The 23593-nt window shown below is 43.1% G+C and overlaps 1 protein-coding gene across 10 annotated transcripts in view; it reads right to left on the bottom strand.

Annotated features, from left to right (window-relative positions):
* Positions 1 to 23593, bottom strand: part of MAP3K13 (mitogen-activated protein kinase kinase kinase 13) — an 84035-nt gene that overhangs the window by 6803 nt on the left and 53639 nt on the right. For 9 of the 10 annotated variants that reach the window (XM_087739693.1, XM_087739690.1, XM_087739691.1 and 6 more), the window contains 11 exons: positions 20832 to 21406; positions 13411 to 13594; positions 12761 to 12952; positions 11802 to 11960; positions 8697 to 8855; positions 6920 to 7028; positions 5866 to 5975; positions 4615 to 4731; positions 3917 to 4054; positions 2177 to 2915; positions 686 to 756 (listed from right to left, as the gene is read on the bottom strand). In XM_087739693.1, coding sequence (XP_087595819.1) covers positions 686 to 756; positions 2177 to 2915; positions 3917 to 4054; positions 4615 to 4731; positions 5866 to 5975; positions 6920 to 7028; positions 8697 to 8855; positions 11802 to 11960; positions 12761 to 12952; positions 13411 to 13594; positions 20832 to 21333 — 2480 coding nt within the window. In that variant the 5' untranslated portion in view covers positions 21334 to 21406. Of the gene's footprint in view, positions 1 to 685; positions 757 to 2176; positions 2916 to 3916; positions 4055 to 4614; positions 4732 to 5865; positions 5976 to 6919; positions 7029 to 8696; positions 8856 to 11801; positions 11961 to 12760; positions 12953 to 13410; positions 13595 to 20831; positions 21407 to 22192; positions 22287 to 23593 lie in introns of those variants that run through there. The other variant, XM_087739696.1, reaches the window with a different exon arrangement.

Here is a 23593-nt window from a genome sequence, read left to right as displayed (position 1 = left end):
ATTCAAGCTGCAGGTGTGCCGTGTATGTATACAACAGCAGACAAGCTTTTTTTCTTCTCTGCTCCTTTCCTAATAACCCTTAACCTATTTGCCCGCTGGATCACTTCTGCACTTCAAGCAGATGCTTTCTGCACCAATGCCATGATCTCTTTCCTGAGCACAGGACTGTAAAGCCCACTATTACATATGCTTAGGTAGGAATGCCCGCTCAAGTTTCTTATTTTACAGGCAACATCACCAAATTCGATCTGCTGTTTTGTCACCTAGCTCTTCAATCCTACTTGAATTCAACTACAACAATGCTGGAGTCAGCACCACTGCAGCAACAGTTAATAAACAGCATTTGAAAGAGTTCACAAAGGCTCCCAACATCCATTAAGTCTGATTCTGGTGAAACAGATGCAGCAGCTTACTTTTATAGGCTGAATAATGTTATCAAGTGTGATCAAGTTGTGCTACAAACAGCCTGCAGCAGAAAAACAGTACTGGAGAAAACATCTCAGAACAGGCTGAAAACAGTGAGTGAACATGGAGGATCACTGAGGGCAGATGGGACACACTGAATGCGATTCTGTTCTTTTGCCAGCACTTTCCACAGTTTCAATGCTGGCATGCAGCTGCTATGACAGTTCTCCGCCTGAGTTTTGTCCCACCAAAGACAGATTAGAGTGAATTCACCTTTTACCTTTGTCTACGAGGAAACTCCACTTCACTGTCTACTTCGCCCTCTTCCTCTTCTGAAGAGTCATCACCACTCTGGCAGAAAACAAGGACGAGAATGATATCACATTTGTGAAAGAACAAACGTGCAACTACATGGTTGCCCCTTGGTCTTCCAGGACAAAGTCACTGTGTCAACGGACTGCAACAATCTAGACAAGAAAAGAACTTGCGTATCAGTGAAAACTGACTCAGACATCTTCTTATCAGGAGATTATTTCAGGCAGTCTTAATGCTGCCATTTCTGAATTTGGAGTGATTGACTTTGAAAGATACTGGAGTACTTTAGCAGGCAATGAGTACATAACGTTCCGGATTTTTACAGAAGCAAATCAAGTAATCAGTATCACACTAAAATCCACATAAATTATTGAGCTCATCCGGCACTCTTGGCTTTACGACTTTGACACTCTTCTACATGAGCCCATCATAGAGCAGGATGGGGGATGACACAGCCTTTGCTGGTGGGTTTCACCAACTAGGAAAACTTGAGTTTTGTTCCATTCTCTACCTCAGTGACTACAGAACCTTTCATTCTCCTTTCCCCATCCAAATCTCCCCCTGCACTCTTGGTTTTTACAGCCTCCTTCTATCCTATCCAACCTGCCAACCCCTGGTTCAAACTCCGCCTCTATCTCATCCCATCCCCTTGTAATATGAGGTCCTCCTCCTCCCTTCATTCCGGGCCCAAACCACACCCTTGATCTGGTACTCATCCTCTTTTCCTTCACTTTTCCACCCAGGCCCAGTTTTTCCTGCTCTTTGAACTCCACTAAGACTGGTTCCTACTTCTCTCACCTCCTGGATGGAAGCGGGAGGAATAAAGAACAACTCCATTTCTGTACAACTGTGCTGTAACATCTTTTCGACTCTTGCAAAATCTTCGCAAAATACGTGAGAACTACGACTTTTGGTAAAGGAGGACAGTTTCTGGCAGGCACAGCAAAAGACCATGGCAAATGCTGAATTTCTGTTCCAAGGCACTGAAGTGCTACAGATTCTCAGTGAAACTGGTACATGATATTTAACATCACCAAAAGAATGCCTTCCTTTGTTTTGAGAAAGGCCAGAAAACACTGAAACTGTTTCAACAACAAAAATTCAGTAGACCAAGTTTCATCTCAAATATTGGCTAAATTGCAAGTAACAGAACTAGGCCCTATCAAAACCACCTTTGACAACCCTCATTATTAGCAGTATGCTCCAATATGCCTACAGTACTTCTCAGTAAAACTGACTTTAAAAGTATGTCCAGATCACAAAGCAAAGTTCAGATGGGCATGATCACTTCAAGATAAAAGTTGTACATGTAACTCTACTGCTATGTGCATGGGAAACATGGCTTTGCTACTACCCTATATCCAGACACTAGCCTATGCTACACACCTTCTTTTGGTGGAGAGGGAAAAGAGGAGAAAGCTTTGGTTTTTTTCAGATCGCTATGCTTTGTCCTTACCTTTTGAAGGGGTCTTGCTTTGCAAGGCAGCACTGAGGAAGCCATGTGCTGGGGAGTGCCTAGGGCGGACGCCGACTTACAGTTGCTGAAGCCCTCTTCCTCCATCTTCTCAATGAACTGCGCGTTTTCATACAGGGATACAGATGTTGGTGATTGAGAATGGCTCATCCCTGTTTCAGCAGATGACATCTGTACCTGACCACTGTCCTCTTCCCTGCACTGAAGACAGGAATTATACGGATCTGTTTTGCAACATTCCCAATGATCAGCTTTGCTTTCTTTGCTCTCCAGATTCCTTCGGCAATCTGCTTCCATGGCAGTGGAGATGAGATCGGGGCTGGAACCAGACATCCGCCTTTGCGCATGGTTACTGAGAGGGCTCCGCAGCGCTGCTGCAGGGCCAAAGTACCTTAAGTTGTTTGCGCAGTTGGCAATATCTTGTCCGTGAGCATGAAGCCGTGAGTGATGGCCATGGGGATGGCTGTGGCCATGTTGCTGTGGTAGGCCGGGATGATGAGAATGATTATGAGGTGGAAGTGCATCATCTTGCACTGGCTGGTTTTTCAAGATCCCTGCAAAATCATTGTAGCTGCCTTTGCTGTTCCCTCGGCGGTGACGTGGCTTACTGCGGTAGCGGCTTTTGCCACTCAGTGTTGACATTTTCGGACTTCCTGAGACTGGTGAGCCATTGGATGCTGCTTCTGTGCTCGGTATGCCCTCTGACTTCAGTAGATCTGGCCTGAGAGACAGTCAGCAGAAGTTACACGTTAAACCACAAACTAAGAAACGACATCGGCTCGGAGCCAGGATGAAGAGGCAGCTGTAGCCATAAGCACACTCTGCTTTCTAAAATCTACAGGCTTCCCTCCCCTTCAGCTGTTTGACTTCTGCATTTAGTTTCCTTTGATCCTCTCCACTCCTTTCTGTTCAGCCCATCATGCTCTACACTCCTTTCTTTCTGCTTTTTCCAGTATCTGCCACATATTCTCCTTTTTCTGCTCTTATTTTGATGTTCTGCTCTCAAAATAGCTCCCTCCTAAGACCTTGGTGTAGGGCACGTCTCTTACTATGTGCATATACAATGTTCAGCACAATAGGGTCCCAATCTGCTGATGGTTATCAACCTGCTCATTTCAGAAGCACATGTGGCTATTAATTCAGAAGTGATTATTCACTGTTAATCAGGACTCTCTAACTCCTGGATATCTCAGAAAAGAGAAGAATAAAATAGACAACTCCTCTGGAAAAAAAAAAATAATCTTACTTTCTGAAAGTCATGCAGAAAAGAAATAGCTGAAAGGATAGTATGAATTCTCAAATCCAAATTTAATTCCTCAACAATGAATCCATCCTCCCTGAGGGCTGGCTGATTTCCACAATCCCTCATCCTGCTTATTACCATTCAAGTCAAGGATAATCTAACTGCTCTTTGCTTGGACAGTTAGGAATTCGAGACAACACATTAGATACCTCCTGACAAAACATCATCATCTGTGAAAAAATCATATGGACCAAGCGGTTCCAGAGAGCTGCTCAGGTAGAACGGATGGCAGGATTCATCCCTTTTACCTTAAGATAATTAAACAATTGTGGTTCTGAGGATCAGACCAGGGTCAAGAGTGAACACTCCTTTGGCCTGTCCTGTGTTGTCATCAGACTCAAAGGCAAGTAAGCTGTCTCCTCATCTCAATGGGGATCTACCACTGGTTCCTGGCACAGAACTAGATTGTTACTTCTTACCGTTTAGTCTGGCTGCCTGGTTTATGGGAGACCCCTTTCCTCTTCATCAGCTTCTCCACTGTATTGGGGTGGATTATTGGTCTGACTGGGTGGCGTTTGTAAGTCCCAGGGTATTTCTTTTCCACTGCTTGTTCCCTCCTGAAACATTGAGGAAGGAAAAAAACAAAACAAAACAAAACAAAACAACACACAAACAAAAAAAACACAGATCAGTTCTCTCCTTATCCAACTGCAGCTCCTACTGGACAGAAACACAGCTCCACTAAGAGCACGCTGCGAGCCTGTTTCTCAGCTATGGCTGGGTGCAACACAACATGCTGTTCTGAGAAAGGACACAGTCATTTTCTAAATTCTCTCTAAAGAGATCAGGCAGTTGGAACAGGGCCCTGGCGCACAGTCCAGAAACAGCACTGCTTTTCTCTTTACAAAGGGGCCAAAGGATGACAACACCAAATGGGAAAGGTGCCTTTCTCACAGTCAGTAAACTCTGGGTAAAGATATGTCCACTAAGTGGTCTGCAGTAATCTGCTCTTAAGGGGCCTCTCTCTGCTTGCCAGCTCTTTCTTTACCCTGTAAGTTTGTCAGGGGACACTAAATCTACAAGTACCACTATGCAGTTTAGAAATGAAGCGTTGTTTTTTTCTCCTGTATGCATATTGCCACATGCATGGCATGCCATTATGCCCAGAGATACGTACTTTATGAGCTCCTTCTCACGGACCTCCAGCTGCAGCATAATAGCGCTGAGCTCCATGTATAAATTATTGGCTCGCTCCAGCTTCCTCTCATAGTGTTCACGGATATCCAATGCATGTCTGAAAAACAGAAGAATCATTATTCCACAATCTGATATCCATGGACCAAGACAGAATAAGGAAAAGTACAGGTGCTTTAGGAAAAGGGCTTTTAAAAGTCAAATTTGCCAGCTGTATTGCACTGAGCCCCAGATAGAGCTAACAGTGAATGATGATTAAGAGCTTGATACAGCAATGAATCATGATACGATTTAGAAAGCATTTAACAGTCTTGAAAGAGTGGCAATGCTTCTCACTAGAGAAGCTGCAAATGCCTCACACACATCCACAAGCCCTTTGGCCAAGCCCTGATCATCCTGTTTGTGCAGAGAAGGGGCTAAGTCAGCTTCTAAAGAAACAGGGAAATAAGTCATCTGTTTGTATTTCATAAAAAGCAATATGCCTGTACAGCTACAGTATAGTTGCAGAAGACATCTTGAACCACAGCTGAAAGATGTGACCATCAAAAGCTCCCTAGGGCTAGGGAACACTGATCAACAACTACACCAAGCTGGCCAAACGAGGTTTCCTTCGGTTTCTCAGGTTTGACACAGAACTGCTACTTGGTGTTCCATGTTTCTCTGTCGCAACTATATTTGCAAATTTGTATCACAGAAGATAACACTTTCCTTTCTTAAATAAACATTCTGCTTTCATTTCTAAATTGGTCTAACGTTCAAAATGAATTTCAATGCGCTGATAAATTGGAGTGTGTTCACTTATCTGGAAATAACCAATCCAAAGAAAGCATCAGGGCAGAGAAAGCTCACAGCAAACTGCAAGATGCATTTTCCACTGAGATGGACACTTGCCCGTCTTGCCTGGAGCAAACTGTTCACATTGCCCAAGAGCAAGGACAGTTCCCGTTGTTTCCCTCTCTATAGCGCTCCATCAGCCAAGCAGTGCTCAAGGCCTAGGGCATGCCCATGGGAACTTCAGTTTCTGGACTCACAAGGAACTTAGGCTGCCCGAATTCATGCCACCAGGAATACTGAGTCCTGTTTGGGGTCCCCAGTACAAGGGGAGCATGAAGACAGTCCGGGGCTGGAGCACATGCCCTGTGAAGAGAAGCTGAGGGAGCTGGGCTCCTTTAGATGGTGAAGAGAAGGCTGGACAGGAAAAGCAAGCAGTAAACATAAGAGACTGTCAACAGACCTCAGCTCTTCTCTTCGACGACGAATCAATTCTTCATCTAGCCGGTGGATACAAGTTCCTTCACTTTTAATTTTCTCAAAATGTTTCTTCACTTCTTCTCTCCATTCAGCCTAGGGAAGCAATTTACTTTCAGGTATTTACAAAGGATTGGGATCCCTGGTTGCCCCAAAGAAAAACTCTTGGGCAACATTCTTTGCGTCTGCAGAAAAGTACAGGTTTGGGTTGAAAACATGTTTCTGTTAGCTGAATTATTTTGGGTAACAACATTGCAGCATGTTTAGTTTCAGCATTTTCAAATGGCATTTCCAATTTTGTGCTCCAATTACATCATTTAAAACATATCTCCATTTTCTAAAAAATATTTTTAAAAATTCCTAAAGCTCTTTTCATCCTAAGACAACATTTTTTTCCCTTTTGGCATTTAAAGTAAACAGAAAGGCTTATGATTTGGAAACCTATATTCATGACAACGAAGACTGTCACTAGGGAGGTACTAACTCTATTTGCCCCTTGAAGCCTGATTCTTGCAGCTTTAATAAATGCACCCACTTCCTCACACACACCCCAACACTGTATAGATCCTCTACACTGGAGGCAAGGTTTCATTCTCATTCCCTCCTTGGGAGCAGACAATAGCTCTCTGGGTGGGACTCGGAGGAATCTCCAAAAACATACTTTTGGATCTTCCCTTCACTGCCCTGTAACAGCTCTTTATCCCACTGGCTGCCCTGCTCATCTTCACTATATATGCAATGGTTCTGCCCTCAGCAGCCTCATGGTCTCCTGTACAACAGTACTGAGAGAACAGCTGGGAGCAGAACATCTGAAGTCAGCAGTCTCAGGGAGAAGTGAATGAGACAATGATGAGTTTCTGACTACAGTCAGCAGATGTCTCAGTTTGTGAAAGCTTGGGTAAAAGATTTTAAAATACCCATCAGTTTGCTTCTCCCCAGGAATCAAACAGAAATCATGGATCCCAGACTTTTGTTGCCTCCGAAATCAGATCCTTGGAGCTAACTCCAGTACTCATGGGCTACAGCTATTCTCCAGTTACCTGTGATTTGAAATAGGTTTCCTGAGGAGTAGCCAGCACGTCAGCAGATGCGATATCCAGGTGCATCAGTGTCTGCCGGAAGGAAGGACGATTCCGGGGCTTGCTCTGCCTGGAGCAAAACAAATACCCAAGCATGAGATGAGGTTTACATTGCTAGCTACTCCTACCCTTCTGAAAGGGTTTCTCACTAGAACGTATTCTCTGAATAGTGTAGCTGACAGGTTAGAGCAAAGGAACTTTTCTGGTTTTCTCTTTTGCTGAATATGAGTTTACTGTGCTAGAGCGGTTTTGTATTTAGTTTTTGGTTTGTGATGATCTATTCTGAAGAAACAAAAGAGATGAAAACCATTTAAAATAGGAAAACGTGATTACAAAGTGAAAGATAGGATACAAACTGAAACTGTTCCTAACTTGTTTGTCAAGAAGAAACAGATCTCAGTTCATTATCCCGTTAATTTCCAAATTTTATAATGGGACTAATCAGTCTAGTAGAAATGATAACTTACATTCAAGAGAACAGAGTGTCTATAAACACCGAACATATCTATGTTGCCACATAGTAAATGCCTGAGCCTACACAGTATTGTAATGCACTGAACATCTCTGTAAGATCACATTCGAGTACAAAAACATTTGTATCTTTGAGAAAAGAGACAAGCACTCGAGCTTCAGGACTGAACCCACCAGACTTGCTGCATGGATTCAGCGCTCAGGACAAGAAACAACTTCTTCAGCCACCTCTCCCCTACAAACCACCTTCTTCCACTAGGTGGGGATACCAGTGTATGTACTCCGTGTGCAGAGCTGCACAAAGTAGAAGCACAGCCAGGCAGAGCACGTCTCAGCACAGATACTGCAACAGCACGACCTGCTGCAGCTCAGGGTCAGGGGGGTAAACAGCCATTTCAAAAGATCCATAGATGCTCTGGCCTGTTTTTCCCTTTGTGCCATTGAGAGGTGGCTGGTAAAACTCATGGAGTGGGAAAATGCTGGAAGACCACTTACACGTTGTGTCAAGATGCAATTACAAAGACAAAGCATTAATGCATAACCCAAGACAAAGAATTTGAACTCTAATCTGGCATGTAGAGGAAACAGAAAGCATTTTCCATATCTATACCTGTAAAATCCTAGTTTCATACAGAAAGCTTGAATTTGTCTTTGTCCAGTTCAAAAGCCAGCCACGTACCAGGGGGTTTCAGAGTGAAAAATTGTTTCCTTCCGCTCTGGAGCCAGCCTCAAGAAATTTTACCCCTACTTTCCTTCCAGCTCCTTTTCTCTTCCCACAGAGCTACCTCCTATCACCTACTTTGCCACACCAAAGCAACCACCTCTGTGAAGGCTACCGAAGATGACCTTCATGCTGCCTGCTCCTGATTCACACTGGAGAGGCAATTCATGGGTAACTCACCCTGCTGGGGCTCCCATCAAGCTCTACGCCCCTGCTTCTCTTCTCTTCAGCTCCTTCTCCCTCACCAGCCTTTCTCAACAGTGCCTGCCCACTCCCTCCCCTGCCCTGTCCACCCAGCAAACCAGACAGGTCTCTTCCTACTTCCTCTAAGCTCCAGATGTCCTTCTGGGGCCTGAGCCTGCTGCCACAAGGAAGCAGAATCCAAAATGTTAAAACTTATTGTTCTCGTGATAAGTGTGAGAGTATTTAAGAGCCCCCTGCTCTGGGCTCAACACTCCCACCCTGACTCTGGTTTCATCAGTTTTACTGGGCATCTGGCAAGAGCTGGGAGCCAGCCCTAGGTCCCCACAGGGTTCAGGGTCTTACCAGGTCTGCTTCATGAGGATTTTGAAGCCATCTGGGCACGTGGAAGGAACGGGAAGGTGCAGGCTGTTACTGCCCACTCCCCAAATGATGGCCGAAGAGTCCACGTCCTTGTAGGGAATCTCTCCTGTAAGCAGCTCCCACAAAACTACTCCAAATGACCTGATGACAAAATAAACCAGGACAAAAACTTCTGTGTGAATTCAATTTAACAGAAATATCTGAAGCTTGGAAGAAAATCACTGTTTTTTGTCAGGTATGTCTGATCTGAAATTGCAAGTAGGTGCAATAGTGTTTACGTGCTATTTTTTAACCAAGAACAGCTATTTCGTACACAAGGTACCAATTCCTCTTCTGCCCCAGCACTGGGCTGAACACCAAGCCACACTGGTTTTCACTCACCCTTTCCTTTTTCTGTGTGAGATTTTAAAAATCCTGAAAGTACATTAGAAACTTTTCTGTACAGATGAAATCTTACTCCCGTTAAATGAAGAGGAAAGATAGCTTTTCTGAGATAGTAGGTGATCCGTTCTTACCAATAAGAACAGTCAAAAGTCTACCGAACAGACAGAACTTCTAAGTGCTTTAGAGACAACAGAACAAAGATTGTGTTTTATGGGTGTTTTTTTACATTTCATTTAATTTTTTTTTTCTCTAGCCAAAAGCTCCCTCTGCTGTTACATGTACTCCTAGGTAAGAGTTTCATAGGTTTGAGACTCATTGCTACAGCAACATAGAAATGAAGAAACAAATGCAATATGCATAAGTGTCAGTATGAAAAGCACATGCAGTCTCATCTGACACTTCTTTGTGCTAAAGAAAGGAAAGCAAAAGAAAGAAAAAATTAATTATGAGAACTTTGCCTGGAAAAGAACCTCCCCATTACAAGAACTGAAAGATATAGGTAAGAAAACTCACTTTGCTTCTCTTCCTTAGTGAAATGATCAGTAAGGACCAAAACCTTAACTTATAACAGCAAACAGTTATTTGTTTTATTTACAATCTTCACCCAATAAAACACCAAAGAAATATCAAACCAGTCGATACAGAGGTAAACAAAACACTGCTGAGAACCGACACCGCTCTTACTGCACATTAACAACCAGGCTGCGATATGAGGTGATGTACAACCATCTCAATTTCAAACCCAGACATATCACTTTACTTGCATGCCCCATACATCTGTGGGACATCGATCCTGCCAAGCTTGCTGGCAAGTCAAACCAGGTGAAAAGCGAGAAGTGCGTTTCTGGCTTGTACTAATATCAAGTTGCTTTTATTAAGTACAGAAGAACATCTAAGGGACAAACTGCCTGGGTCTGAAAAACCGTCAGGAAACAGAACTTCATGTGAAAAACACTGCACTTTCAAAGCCCATTGGCTTCAAATCATGTGAAGGAGAAAAAGAAGAAAAAGAACCAAACAAGCAGCATTTGAACATTTTTTTCTCTCAAAATTTTTTTCTGTGGGCTGCAGGAAAGCAGGGATCCAGGTGGCTGGACAAACTACCAGGAAACCCCATCTGGTTTCAACTTTGTTATGATTAAGAACTGACAAAGGACTTTCAAAACTCCTGATAAGATTATAGGTTTGGTTTTGGTTTTTTTAGCATGCTGATAAAGATGAGAGAGAGCAGACATATAAGCAGCTTAGGAACTGTTCTCATTTGTTGTCAGCATTCATGAACATCGCTTTTACTCATCTTGGGGGAGGAATGGATGTCAAGGAGGAGTTTGAACAATCACCACTGCAGCGGACTGAAGAGGAACTTGCACCAAAGGCACCTCTAGGTTTGCACCAAAGAGCAACATCTCTTAAGTCACTGAGGAAAGGAGTAAAGGAGTGCCCACAGTCCTCAGCAGAGCTAGCAGCTGTTTTTTATTGGACATGATGCTCCACACAATATTCCTGACCCTAAGCCACTCTAAAGGACAGAAAGCTGAGGGTGTAAATCCAGCACCATTCCTCCTCATGAACCTGTGATTCAAAGGGAGGAGCTCAGAAGACAAATGGTGAGTCTATTTTCTTTCCAAAACAATCCCAGAAGAGCTGGCTATCCTATGGCCTGCTACATCCACACAAAATGAACACACAAAACACTGCAGGCACAAGAAGAGCTGTATGCTGCACGTTACAAGATTTTCCCTTTCCCTCCAGGAAATCTTGACTTAAAGTCATGACCCAGCTCCGAGCTAAAACACCAGCAGCAGGCTGCTGTCTGACTCCACTCACACTCTGAACCACCCGCAGCTTTGACCTGCAGCTTCATACTGCATAAGGGAGGTGACAGCATTTGAAGCTGAAAAACCACAAGATGGAAAATTCATCCTGTCTGTAAAGCAGGGAGAAGGGTATTTGTTGTGGCTCCTGGCATTTAATATGCACGAATAACAAGGCAGAAACAGAGATGCAGTTCCCTTGAGGACCCTGAAATCTGTGGAGAGGCATCCCAAAGGAGCTCCAATGCTGAGTCCTCTCTCAAGCATTTTTAATAGCATGGAGATCTGAACATTTCCTTGTGTTTCTTTGGACACAGAATACATTTCACATGGGATGGAAATAGGTGTTCAAAACTCTTACAATGTACCTTGGTTTCCTCCCTCTTGGATCCGGGGTTGTACAGATAACAGCCAAGCCCAGGATGCAGAAAGCAAAAGGTGGTCAAACCCTTCAGCCTAGCAGAGTAGAGGCCTCCCTACAGCTCAAGCGTGGCCCTGAATAAGGTAGAAAGCCAGGGAAAAATACCCTGGTTGCAGAAGTTGCCCCTGAGCACGAGGAGTGGAAGAAAGCTCTGGTCTGAATAATGACACAGGGAAGAACTGTTCCATTTGCTTACTGCAAGACACAGGTAGTCTGCACCAAGTTCTCATTAGGTACCTTCAGATCTCAACTCGCGGCTTTTACACAGGTATGTCATTTCTCTTTCCATTATAGCCCATGGTTCAGTAACAAATTTCAGGGCACTAGGCAGATGGAGAAAGGAATAGTCCACCACAAAGCAAACTATCCCCATGCCTAGAATGAGAAAAGAGTGCCAAGTATGTAAAGTGCTGGGAAACTAAGTTGCTAAACAGAAGGTGAAGATACTTAATCATTAATACTACTCACCAGATATCCACCTTTTCAGAGACGGGCTCATTGCGTATCACTTCTGGGGCCATCCAAGCCACAGTTCCCGCAAAAGACATTTTGGTACTTTTATCACTGAGTTCTTTAGATGTACCAAAATCTGAAATTTTTACTGCATCTGTGTGTGTAACTAAAACGCTGGAGGGGGAAAAAAAAAAAAAAACAAAAAAAAACAGTATTTTGTAATTTTTCTTGTACCACAATAGCCACTGGGAGTAAATCCCTTCTTAATCAACACAAACAGTTGATGAGGCCATGCTGTTCACAATTGCAGCACAAGAAAAAAAGATTATGCACTCACTTTCTTTGGGGTGGTTGTGTTTTGTGCCTCAAATGCATTTCTAAATGCTAGAAGTCAAAAATAAATCTTGATAAAATTGCAAATTAACAAGTCACTGAAGATTCACTGTATCTGGGGGTGTTTCAAAGTTTTAGTAAAGCTATACCTTAAACTGTACTGTAAACCATCTAAAAGTATTATCCTAACATACTGTCACAGTCATGTCATAGGCTAAAGGAGTGATAAACATCTAGGGAATAAGAATATAAACAGCCAGATAGTTTTAGTCAGAAAGCAACAGAGAATGAGAAAGACACATTCCAGAAATCCAGGGAAGTTACAAAAGAACAATTAAGAAGGAAAAATAAAACAGCAGAAGGCAACAGAATATCCCACTTTCAAAAAGGACCAGACACCATCAAATCACTAGAAATATTTCCTGGCTGCTATTTATCATGTAAGATAATGGTAAAATTTACAGACTTGTTAAATTGCAGCACAGGAGGGGAGTGCCAATAAGTTTCATTAGTTTCACTCTCATTAGTTTGGAGTCAACACTGGAACAAAATAATGGGGCTTTTGACCTAACTTTAAACTATTCCTCAAGATAAAAAAAGACTACCACAACTGGGGGATGTTTAAGTAGCTAGAGACTCACTTTGGTGACTTGAGGTCTCGGTGGATGATTTTGTGAAGGTGCAGATAATTCATCCCACTTGCAATCCCTGTGGACCAATCCACAAGGAGCCGAGGGGTGACTTTCCGCCCTGCTCGCAGAACTTCATAGAGCTGTCCATGTGCACAGTACTCCATGATAATACAGTAGCATGGGGCTTGAGTGCAAACTCCCCTGTCAAAGAAAACACACAGCCAGTAAGGATCAGTAAAGTCCCAGAGCAACTATCAAAGGTGGCAATCAAGGGACGGGACAGTAACCTGTTTACTCTGCCTGGGTAAGCCTCTGATAATACCATCTTACCAAACAGGAAGGGGAATGTTTCCTGCATGCTTTGCACAGGAGGAACCTCACTGATGACAGAGGTGGGTTTTCTTCAACTTCCACACCTGCCGATTTGTAGCGTTCACAGCAGGCATTTTGTGAGCCTGTGTGCAAAGCACAGCATTGGGTGGGAATAGCGTCCATAGCTTTGTTTTCACAAGAATGTGCAACAAGTTGAGAGGAAGGATGACCACCCATTTTGTCCTACAGACAGCTTAGTCCCTGGATTTTAAAAACTTGGCTAGGGTACATGTGAGAATGGCTCTTCCCTGGATAAAGGTATGTTTCTGACAAGTTTCACAACCTACTTGAATGCAATGATGTTAGGATGTTTCAGTTTCCGCAAGTGCTTGATATCCGTTTCGTTCTGATCTCTCACTTTCTTGATGGCCACCTCCTCTGCCCGGAATTTGCCCAGGAAGACGGCTCCCTGCGCGCCGCTGCCCAGCCACTGCAGCTCCGAGATCTCCTCGAACGGGACCTCCCAGGTATCTAGGCACAGGCAAGCAAAGGAAACAACGTAAAAGATCAAGACCACAAAAACGTTCTGCTGCAAGATCACGCCAGGACAGCACCAGCCATCTTCCTTGCTATATCACAAGGTAGACTTTTCCAGGGGTGGTAGATGGCATCTCCTCCCAGTACAGGCGCAGCTGAGGCACACACCGCACATGCTCAGCCCCAGCTTCCCTTTCATCCAGCTCTTCTCCCCCATCACAGTTGCCTCCAGCCTGTTCCTTCCCATCCTCCCAGCTGCTTTTTCAACAGAGCGCACCACCAGCGCTAACCACTCCGGTGAGCCACTTCGACTTGGCAGGCAGCAATTTGATATACCAGGGACACTGGACTAGAAATTTAGGGAGCTGGTACTGTAGCCCAAAACTGAATGATGATGGTATCTCTTATAAAATACATGACTCCATTGAAAATCATAGATGAGGGGAAAAAAAAAAAATTAACATTGACAACTGACAAAAAAAAAAAATTGAGGTTTCCACCCCACCATGAAACAGCGCAAAATTAGGAAACAAAAGAGGTGGCAGGTTGTAAAACACAGACCAGCAACCACCAAGTTACCCAACACAAAGCACGTTAACCACCACCACCAGTCACAGAAACAGGTCCTTCCCACACCACCATTGTATATACCAGTGTCAAACAGGCAAAAGAAATCTTAAGCGATTCCTCCTCTTAGGTACCCGCATGCATCTTGTAGGGATACTGCCAGAGTGGTCCAGTGGCACTGTATAAACTGTTTCAAGACAGTTGTACCCATGGAACAAAAAGCCTTGTTGTCTGCAAGTCACCTTGAAATTACCGTAACATCCCACAAACAGCAAGATAAAAGGCAGGCAATAATTTATTTACTGTAACTCAATAAATGTGTAAGTTTAGAGAATAAATTATTTAGCAGAAAAACCAACAAGTAACCCACTGATTTCTGAAATAAAAGAAAGTTGTGCCTGTACAGATCCCTATTTCAGAACACTACAAACACGTGCCTTCTTTCGTCCAGTCTCCAAGGCACTGGGGTGTTCCCAGGGCTGCAACTGGGGTTATGCAAAAGTGTTCATTTTAGATACTGCCACCACTGAAGGGAAACTTATATACCCAAACTGTCTCTGGACTGATCCTGATCCAGATTCAAATCTTTCCCTCAAATCATTCCTCTGACAGTCAGACCCTAGCTGGATGTCTCCTGCTGAATGACTGCTCTCCAGGCATGGCCAAGGAAAGCCAGCTCCCATCCCAAGCCAGACCCCAGCGCTCGTTCTGCTCACTGAACTAGAAAAAAAAACATTGTTAATCTACAGCAAAAATTTCCTTCGACTTGGCAGGGCAAAGTTCAATCCTCAGCACATGTTTTTTTCATAGACACAAGTCTGTTTTTCATACTGATATATCCGCTTGCAACCTTACATTGTACAAAAATATTAAGACAACGCATGCAGCTCTCAACTGAAATGCATTATAACTAAGCAACCCCAGTAGCCATTGATTTGCAGCAGACAATCCCTATCCTTCAATTTTCAAGAATGCCATGACACTGTGAAGGCAATATTGCCTACCAGCAAATGTGTCCTTTGGTATTGAAGCAAGAAATGCCTGTCTGTGTAAGAACCTAACAGAAACTGATGCATGAAACATGCTGTGACCACTGTCTTAAAATATTTGAATCTGCTATAGTCAAAATAATAATTCAAACAACTTGAGCAATTTTTTGTCACAATACATATAATTGGTATTTAATTCTTTAGACATTTAGACATTTAAAGACAGTTCTTTAAATATGGAAAATAAAAGAAAATAAGGAAATTAATAAATAAATTGAGAAGATCCATATTTCTATTTAATTCACAAATGCATTGCTTCTGAAAGAAGGTGGCAAATGCAGTTGATTTTTGTGTTTGTTGATGAACAGTATTTTTACGTGGGCAATGCTGAAACTATTCTGTTGTACTGAAATAGCTGTTTCTTTACATGTGAGAAGTCTGCCTTTCCTGTACAAGGCATGCAACATTGTCATTTATTTCCCTGAAGCACCCAAAGTTTGAGAGCAGTAATGGGTAACTATATTGCTATCACCTAGGAGCTCTAATTTGCCCTTAGCATTACCCATTAACCTCCACAACAGCAAAGGCAGAGAGAGACTGTAAACAAAGTAAGCAAAAGTTCATGCGCTTCCTGCAAAGTCATCTCGTGTTTATTTGGTAAGATATATCCTTTCCCATATCTCACTTGCACCCTGATCATCAAGGGCACAATTCAGGGAAGAGGTTTCTGTGTAACAACAATCACTGAAATATCCTACATCTTTGGGAATTTCAAGAAGAACAAAGAGCCAAACCATATGTAACATATAATGCAACAGTAAGACAAAAATCCAAAAAAATGCTTTCACTGTACAGGATCATGTTACTATGTTTCAAGACAGCCAGCATCAGTGATTTGTTTGGCTACCATAACACATCAAGCACTGAAAAGCTTCCCAAAGAAAGTGATGCTGGTGGAGAAAAGCACTGGACTACATTCAATTGAAAACCAGGGTTTGTTAGCATCAGTAGTGCAAACCTGCATTTTCTACTACAACCCAAACCCACCGATTAAAAAACACATCTAAATTACCCTGTGTATGTGCTCTTTACAGCTCCCTGGGACCACCCTCAAGGACACAGGCTGGCAAGGGTCAGTATTACAAAGTTAGTCTTACCAGTTCTGCAGAGGGGCAATGGGCAAGGCTGGAAAAGAGAGAACTCAACACACCGCCAGCTGAATACAGCTGAGAGTTGAGACCATGCACATCACCCGGGCAGCAGGTTATAAAGCTCTCCCCACTGCCTGTACAGACCCATCCTGAACCGCCCACAATACTTTGAAGCAAAGAATGGTGAATTACAGCTGTCCCAGCTACGGCACATCTACACAGCAGGTACAATGAGAAACACAGCATGAGAGAGGTGATGCTGAGATCTCTGTCATCTCAACCAACAGCTCGGAACAGAAAAGGACTTGCATAAACCAGCTCCAAGAAGTTGGGTGCGTGGCTATGATGACTAACCATAGTTAAGTGAAAGTGCCTGTCCAGAAGAGTAACACCTCCAATGATCAGCAGGGTGGCTGGAAAACACATCTGGACACACTAATCAAGACTAGACTGTATTGCCAGCCTTGTTCAAAAAGTCCATTAACATTGCTTGGCTAAACATCCTTTGAGATTGCCCAGACTTCAGGGCTTGCTACAGCTCTCCTAGCTTCCCCCCTCCTCCAGCAGAAGACAGACAAGGATATCTCCTACCAGGATGAAGCAGTTTTTATTCCAGACTCTTCTGGGCCTAAAGAAAGCTGTGGGATACTTCCCCTAAATAAATTAAAGTGTAATAGCAGCAGGAATTACGCAAGAGCTTGCATTTCTAAGGTGATTAAGAACCATTTGAGTAGAATGATGGGAATCTGTTTCCCATGGGGAAGAAACGCAGGAGCAGCCTGTGCCATTGAGTCAATCTATTTGAAGCAAATTTTTGCCGTTTGCCAGGACTGGCTGCTCGCCAGCACTGGCATTATGACAAGAAGCATCTCTGCTTTACAAAAAAACCCACAAACACAAGCACGCTTCGTAAAGCACCTCGCTCTCCAGGTTTACACAAAAATGCACACAATGACAGTAAACACAACTTGTGAAAGGGAAGGTGAAAGCAACTCCTGAAGACAGATTCTTAATCCAAAGGAAATGGCTCGGAAGTCTAATGAGTCTATAGTAAGGCTTGTTTGTGTTTTCTACAAAGTGCTAGAGTCTCAACAATCCAAATTAAATAACTAGTAGACACAAATTAAAGAACTAAGTATATCTCCCTAAAAGCACTCACCAACAGCCTTTAGAAATCAGGGTAAACAACTGGAAAAACAGTCAGGAGTGATTTTACGGGTCAAACCATACTTAAACCTCAGATAATCAGCTGGCAGCCACTGAACAATACGAAAGCAAACACTCCCTTCAGGAATGACTACTCACCAAGCAGGTAGAGCATTTAACAGCAGCAATTGGCACTGCTTAGTCAACCAGCAGACCACCCTGCAGCAACTTCCAGCTGACCAAAGCTCTGCCCATCGTGGGTCCTCAAGGGAAGCACAGAAATGCACTCCTCTTGATTACCATCTCAGATGTTGAGAGGGAAACCCAAGAAGTAATTTCAACAAGAAGATAATGTGGAATCACGTAAAAGTTGTTCTTATCTTTTCCCCCATTCACCAAGTCAGGAGCCAAGCCTTCACAGGCAATATGGACTCAAGTATTAGACAAGGGCACGAAACCTATTTATATTTTACTACTTGCAACCACACCACAACACCACCACCATGTCCTAGAGTTTGGGCCTGCTGGAGATCCAAATCAGGTGAGCAGGGATGCCAGTGAGCAGCGAAAAGTACTAGGAAGCATCTGCAAGCAACGTGAAGTCCCCCACAGCTGCAGGTCCAAACTGGACTCCTACCCCAGTTGTTGATTCAGCCCAACACAAAGGATTGCTCCTGGATAAGGCTTAAAGTAGTTGTTTCATGAAGAGGGGAAAAAAGTCATCTGCACAGATCTGTGGCACCAGCTCAAAGCTGTAAATAAGCTCCCAGGGGAATGAAAGGCCACCACAAGTCCCTCTTTACTGCTGGAAGAGCCAGAGACTCAGCCTGTCTTCTGCAAATGCATAGCACTTGCACAAACACAAACCTTGCATCCTCTGTGCTCTTGCTAAAAGACAGCAAAAATAAAAGCAATCACATACAAGCCAGCAGTTTAGTAACTGATGTATGTAGCTGATGAAACACACACAAAGAAGATTTTCTGGTGGCAAGAAGCAAGAATGAGATCATCTGGAAAACAGAACATGAATATTCTGACAAAATCCTTAAGTCTTACCACAGAAGCAGTTTTAAAAGGTTTATCCTTGGGTAATAGAAGCGTACTACTACCATCAGAGATCAGCTGATCAGCTCCAGAGGAAAAAAAAAAAATTAAACAAAAAATAATCTTATTTTCACTCTCATTTATGACAGTGAAGACATTGAAGATGCAGCTAAACCACACAGGCCATATATAGCAGATCCCAATTAATCTTCAGCTTTACCACATCCATAGCCATTTCAAAATTGCCCTTTTAGGAAGGGCCTCATGCCAACAGCAAACTGCAAAGCATCCATGAATCTGTGGCTCTGACTATGCTCATGACACTGAGAACAGCAAGATACTTCTGTGCATACAAAGAGGAGCTCTACGTGCACCCCCCAAACACAACAAGGCTCTCAGCTGCTCATTTTCATTAGTTAGCGCTTCAATCTTTTTTATTCGTGACTTTCATACAAAGGAAAAGTGTCCCCTGTGGGCCATCAAAGCACATATTAAACTGTGGTCTCCAATGCATCTGCTGTCCCAATTATATGCGAAATACGATCTCTTTGCCTCACAGGTAGCTTTCCTGAAGCTACCCATCCAAGCTTACAGGCACACACAAGCACGTGATGGCTCCGCAGCAGCCAGTGATGAGAAGTCTGACCTGGTGAGACAGCGCTTGTATGGGATAGTCACAGAATTGCTGGAAGCAGCTAATGTAACTCTGGATCTGTGTCCTTTCCTTGGAAAGTTTCAGCTTCACTTAAAAAAACCTGAGCATACAAACCAAAGAAGCACAACAGACATACTGACACCATGCCTCCTTTGAACGTTATCTGACTGCTCCGCAGCTCATTTTCCTTTCCCCAGCCAGATGCAGTCTCTTCCAAAACTCACCACATCTGACTCCACATATTGTGAAATCACCCCAATACTGTTAATTCCCCAAGGAATTTTCAGTCACTTTTTTATTTATAGACTCAACCATGTGTGACATACTGAGTTTAAAACATACAGACAAAACTTAGAACTGACTTTGCCAAAGGATTTCAAAACCAAGTAAACTCTTGCTGAGCACATAGGTCTGATAGACAAGAGGCTGCTGCTTGGGAGGCACCTGCCATTCTGCAATGCAGAGGTGGATTTCCCTGCTCAGAGCTATGAACTGGAAACGATTGACTCTAGGAAGAAGTAGTAAGTTTATTTCAAGGAAGATTCACCCAACATGTTATTTAACAGCTCTGTTCCCTCATATTAGGAATTGTTCCCCAGCCCAACTCTGGGGTTTAGCTACGAACCACTCAAATGGGTTTTCTGACCATGTATCTTATAATTTGTCTATGCCAGAAAACCATTTGATTAATACTGAGTCATGATCACAGCAATACAGGAGACTTCTACCCCACAGTATAGTATGGTGGCCAGGCTGTTCCCATTTTCGATAAGCCTCAACCATTTCAGCTCCTTAATTCTAATGACAGCTTGTTCTTTTCCCATCTGCCACTTCCCTCCCCTTGTGCTAGGGGAGAAATTAGACACCAAAGGCAGAGCATAATCTGCTCTCCAGCTTTCAGTAACCCCTAAAGATATATGTATGCAACTGACTGAGACATTGCTCATTCCCAAACTACATATTATATATATATATATATATATATATATATATGTGTGTGTATATATATATGTGTGTGTGTATATATATATATGTGTGTATATATATATATATTTATACTCACACACACACTCTTATACACTTATACATTTACACTTATACATTTATAAATCCAAATGAAAGAAGTATAAACATTAAAGGACATATTTCTGGAAAGATAAATACTGAATGACATTTTAAAGAGTAAAATCACTCCTGAACAAAAAGACATAAAAGTTCCTGTAATATGCCCACAGAGAAGCAGTACTTCTGCTATTTGGTGGTCAACTGGAGATAGCCTTCACATACACACACAGGAGCAGAAATGCCTATGCCTGTGTTTTTTATCTGGCATGAAAAAACTGCAGAAATTAAGTAGTTGGTACAATCCCTGTGTTCAGTACAATTCTTTCTGATCCTCACTTACACAAATACTCAGTTCAGATCCAGACCTTGTCACAGTGGTCCAAGGCATGGGTCAGAACAGACAATTCCTTTTGACCTCATCATGAGCTGCCTTTGCTACAAATGATGGCTGTTGGCTGTACAGTGCAGGATTTCTCTTTGCAAACCCATAATAGGGCTGCACAAGACAAAAATGGTCATACGGAAAGCTGGGAAAAAGCCCTGGGTTGCTTTCCTCTCTCCTCCTTTCTTCACACGTTCCCCCAGAAGCAATAAAGGTTTGCTTCCCTACTTACCTTGCTGCTGCAGTTTGTAGTCTGTGGAGTATGCCTTGCCTATGATGTTCCACACGGGCCTCAGACAACCGAAAAGTCCCTCAAGAAACCCACCGCTCCCACTGCCTGATCTGTTGAACTGAACTTTAATGTCATCCGCTCCACTGTTGCTCTCTCCATCCATAGTGTTCCTGTTGCCCTGAGGAATGGCTGTTTCAGACTCATCCTGCTCTCGCAGCTGCAGCACGCTGTTCTCAAATTGGTCCCTAGAGTCCTCGCTGATGCTGGTCAGCACTGCTGCAGTGACCGGGCTGCTCATGTTTTCGATGAGGTCTGCCTGCAGCAAGCCCTTCTCACGCACATCCTCTATGAGCTCGGGGGACGGGTGGTTTCCAGTAGGTGCATGTTCATCATGTAACCTACTAAAGTCTTTATCTTCACAGAAAGCTTTGCCGATCGAGTTTGGAGAGGAAGACAAGCTCAGGCGCTCCTGAGTACTGGCCATGATGCTGTGAGTGTGCATCAAGGAGATGGTCCGAGTTGGTACTTAGAGAATTAGTACAATACAATTCAGATGTGACACATGGACCCAGTACCTGAAACGAGAGGAAAAAGAACAACTTTCAAATTTTTATTTAAGTATTTTCACTACGCGCACTTTCACAGAGGTGAGCTGATAATTAACTAGACATTCCAGACAACTGCTGATACTTAGTAAATAATTACTGCCCTAAAAGAAGCAAATAAATTATTCCAACAGAAACTCCACTCACACAGTACTCTCAGTAACCTACTGCAGGAATTGTCCAGTAAATAAACACCACAAGTTTTAAACAAAACCCTAAAGGTCAAAACTGTGAAAGACACTTTGCAGCAAAGAGCTGTTTCTTCATGGTTGCTATAGCATTTATGAGACTGAAGCTGACTCCCAGGTGTTTCCCAGGTCAGGTATGGTTTGAGTCCAAGTCACTGTTTCTGGGTCTGGCACAGCCCGCAAGCTCAGGATTCCTCTGCAAACCCTTGAGACAAGGCGTTAGAGAAACAAATCACAGTGATACAGGTACCTTAAGTCCACCAAGGGATGGTTTGCATCTGCTCCCTCAGAGCCCCACCTAGTTATGACCATCCTGGTCCTTTAGTTTAATCCTTTCAAGTTCAATGTAGCAAGACATGTTACATTCTCTAACCATGTACATGTCACCCTCATAAACAACTAAGAATTACAGAGCTTCACAGGAACAGTATACTCTCCTCTCTGATCTCCCTCCTTCCACAAGCCTGAACAGCATCTCCTCCCACTGCTCTGCTTTCCCCCTGCATGAAGTTCCTGGTAGCCTGCATATAAATTCAGAGTTGCCATCCCTTTTTAAAAGTCCCCCCACCTCTCTTCTCTTGCTACGGGCTCCACTGAAAGACACTTTTTCCACAATCCAGCGTAGTGCCACCTTTCTACAGAGCCAGGCCAACAGCTGAGGGTCACGCTGTGATAGCTGCCCACTGCCAAAGCACTTTTGTGGGGTAGAGCCACTGCTGAAACAAGAGTCTCTAACTTTGCGCCAGAAGTAATTAAGCACATTCAGCCTGTAACACAGAACAAAGTCCAGTTTTAAATTCCATGGGAAGTTGAGAGGGGGGAAAAATGGCATTAACAGTAACTATTTTGTTAAAAAGTAAGATCAGTTACACTGGGTGCAAAGTCCTGGGCTCTGCAAACAGCCACTGAAAGGAAGAAAGAGGTGGCCAGGTAGCACACAGCCAATCGAAAGGGAACAGCTCAGTCCCATAACGTCTCAAGATGAGGTCATTACAGAGATGAGAGATAACACCTCCAGCCTGGTGTATGAAAAGCTCATGCCCTGGGCTTCAGCCCCTCTCCAACAGCAGAAGCAGCAAATGGGAGCAGCCAGGAGCCTGTGTTGCCATTTTTTTGCCTGATCACATGGGGTATGCGTAAAAGTTTTATTAGAAGAAGGTCGTTTAGTTTGTAAACTTCGTTCTTTAAAAGAAAGCAAAACAGCAAGTGAGGTAAGAATTGCAGCATAGTTCATACTAGTAAAGGAGCTTAATTAGACTTGTACGGGAAGCTCGGAGTTGTTTATTCCTGGCCTACCTGTGACCAGCGTTACAATAACTGATTCCCCAGCACGGGAAGCTGTAGCGTGACTGCAGTAGCATGGTTACTACTAGTAGTAGTAGTTATATGACCACAGATTTTGTTGTCAATATAAAGAAAAGGGAAAAGTTTCAAACCTGAACAGAATTTCAGAAAAATACCAAAACAACTCCAATTCAGCGCTCCTGGGCACTGGCCCTGGTCATTTCCAAAAGTCTGAGAGAGGCAAGTGATTCTTTAAGCAAAAGCAAAATGTGACCAGTGTTTCTACAGAGGAATCTGCTTTTCATAACACAGCATATTAAGCAACGTAAATAAAACATCAGTCAGTTTCCCCTACAAGAAACCCTAGAGTAAAAGCCAAAACAAGAATTTGGGGTAACAGCATCCCAAAAGTACCTCAAATTTAAACAATGGGAAGTGCATTAAAGATTAAATCAGACTTGGAGGATAAAATTGTTTTGCTGGTACATGACTCTCAAAATACACTATCTAATAAATGCTAGGATTTTGCTTTTACCTTTCTATGTAGTTTTCTGACTTCACAATGCATGATCATGTAAAATTTAACAGAGAAAGAACAGGTTTTCCTGTACATATTTCATATTTTCCTAGTTTCTAAATGGATTATCAGCATCATATGTGACTCTTCCTCCCCTCATGTACTTCT

Source organism: Nipponia nippon, unplaced genomic scaffold (genome assembly GCF_047370975.1).
Source record: "Nipponia nippon isolate SJK-2023a ecotype South Korea unplaced genomic scaffold, ASM4737097v1 scaffold_7, whole genome shotgun sequence".
Lineage (NCBI taxonomy): Eukaryota > Metazoa > Chordata > Aves > Pelecaniformes > Threskiornithidae > Nipponia > Nipponia nippon.
This window is presented reverse-complemented; position numbering and strand designations above follow the sequence as displayed.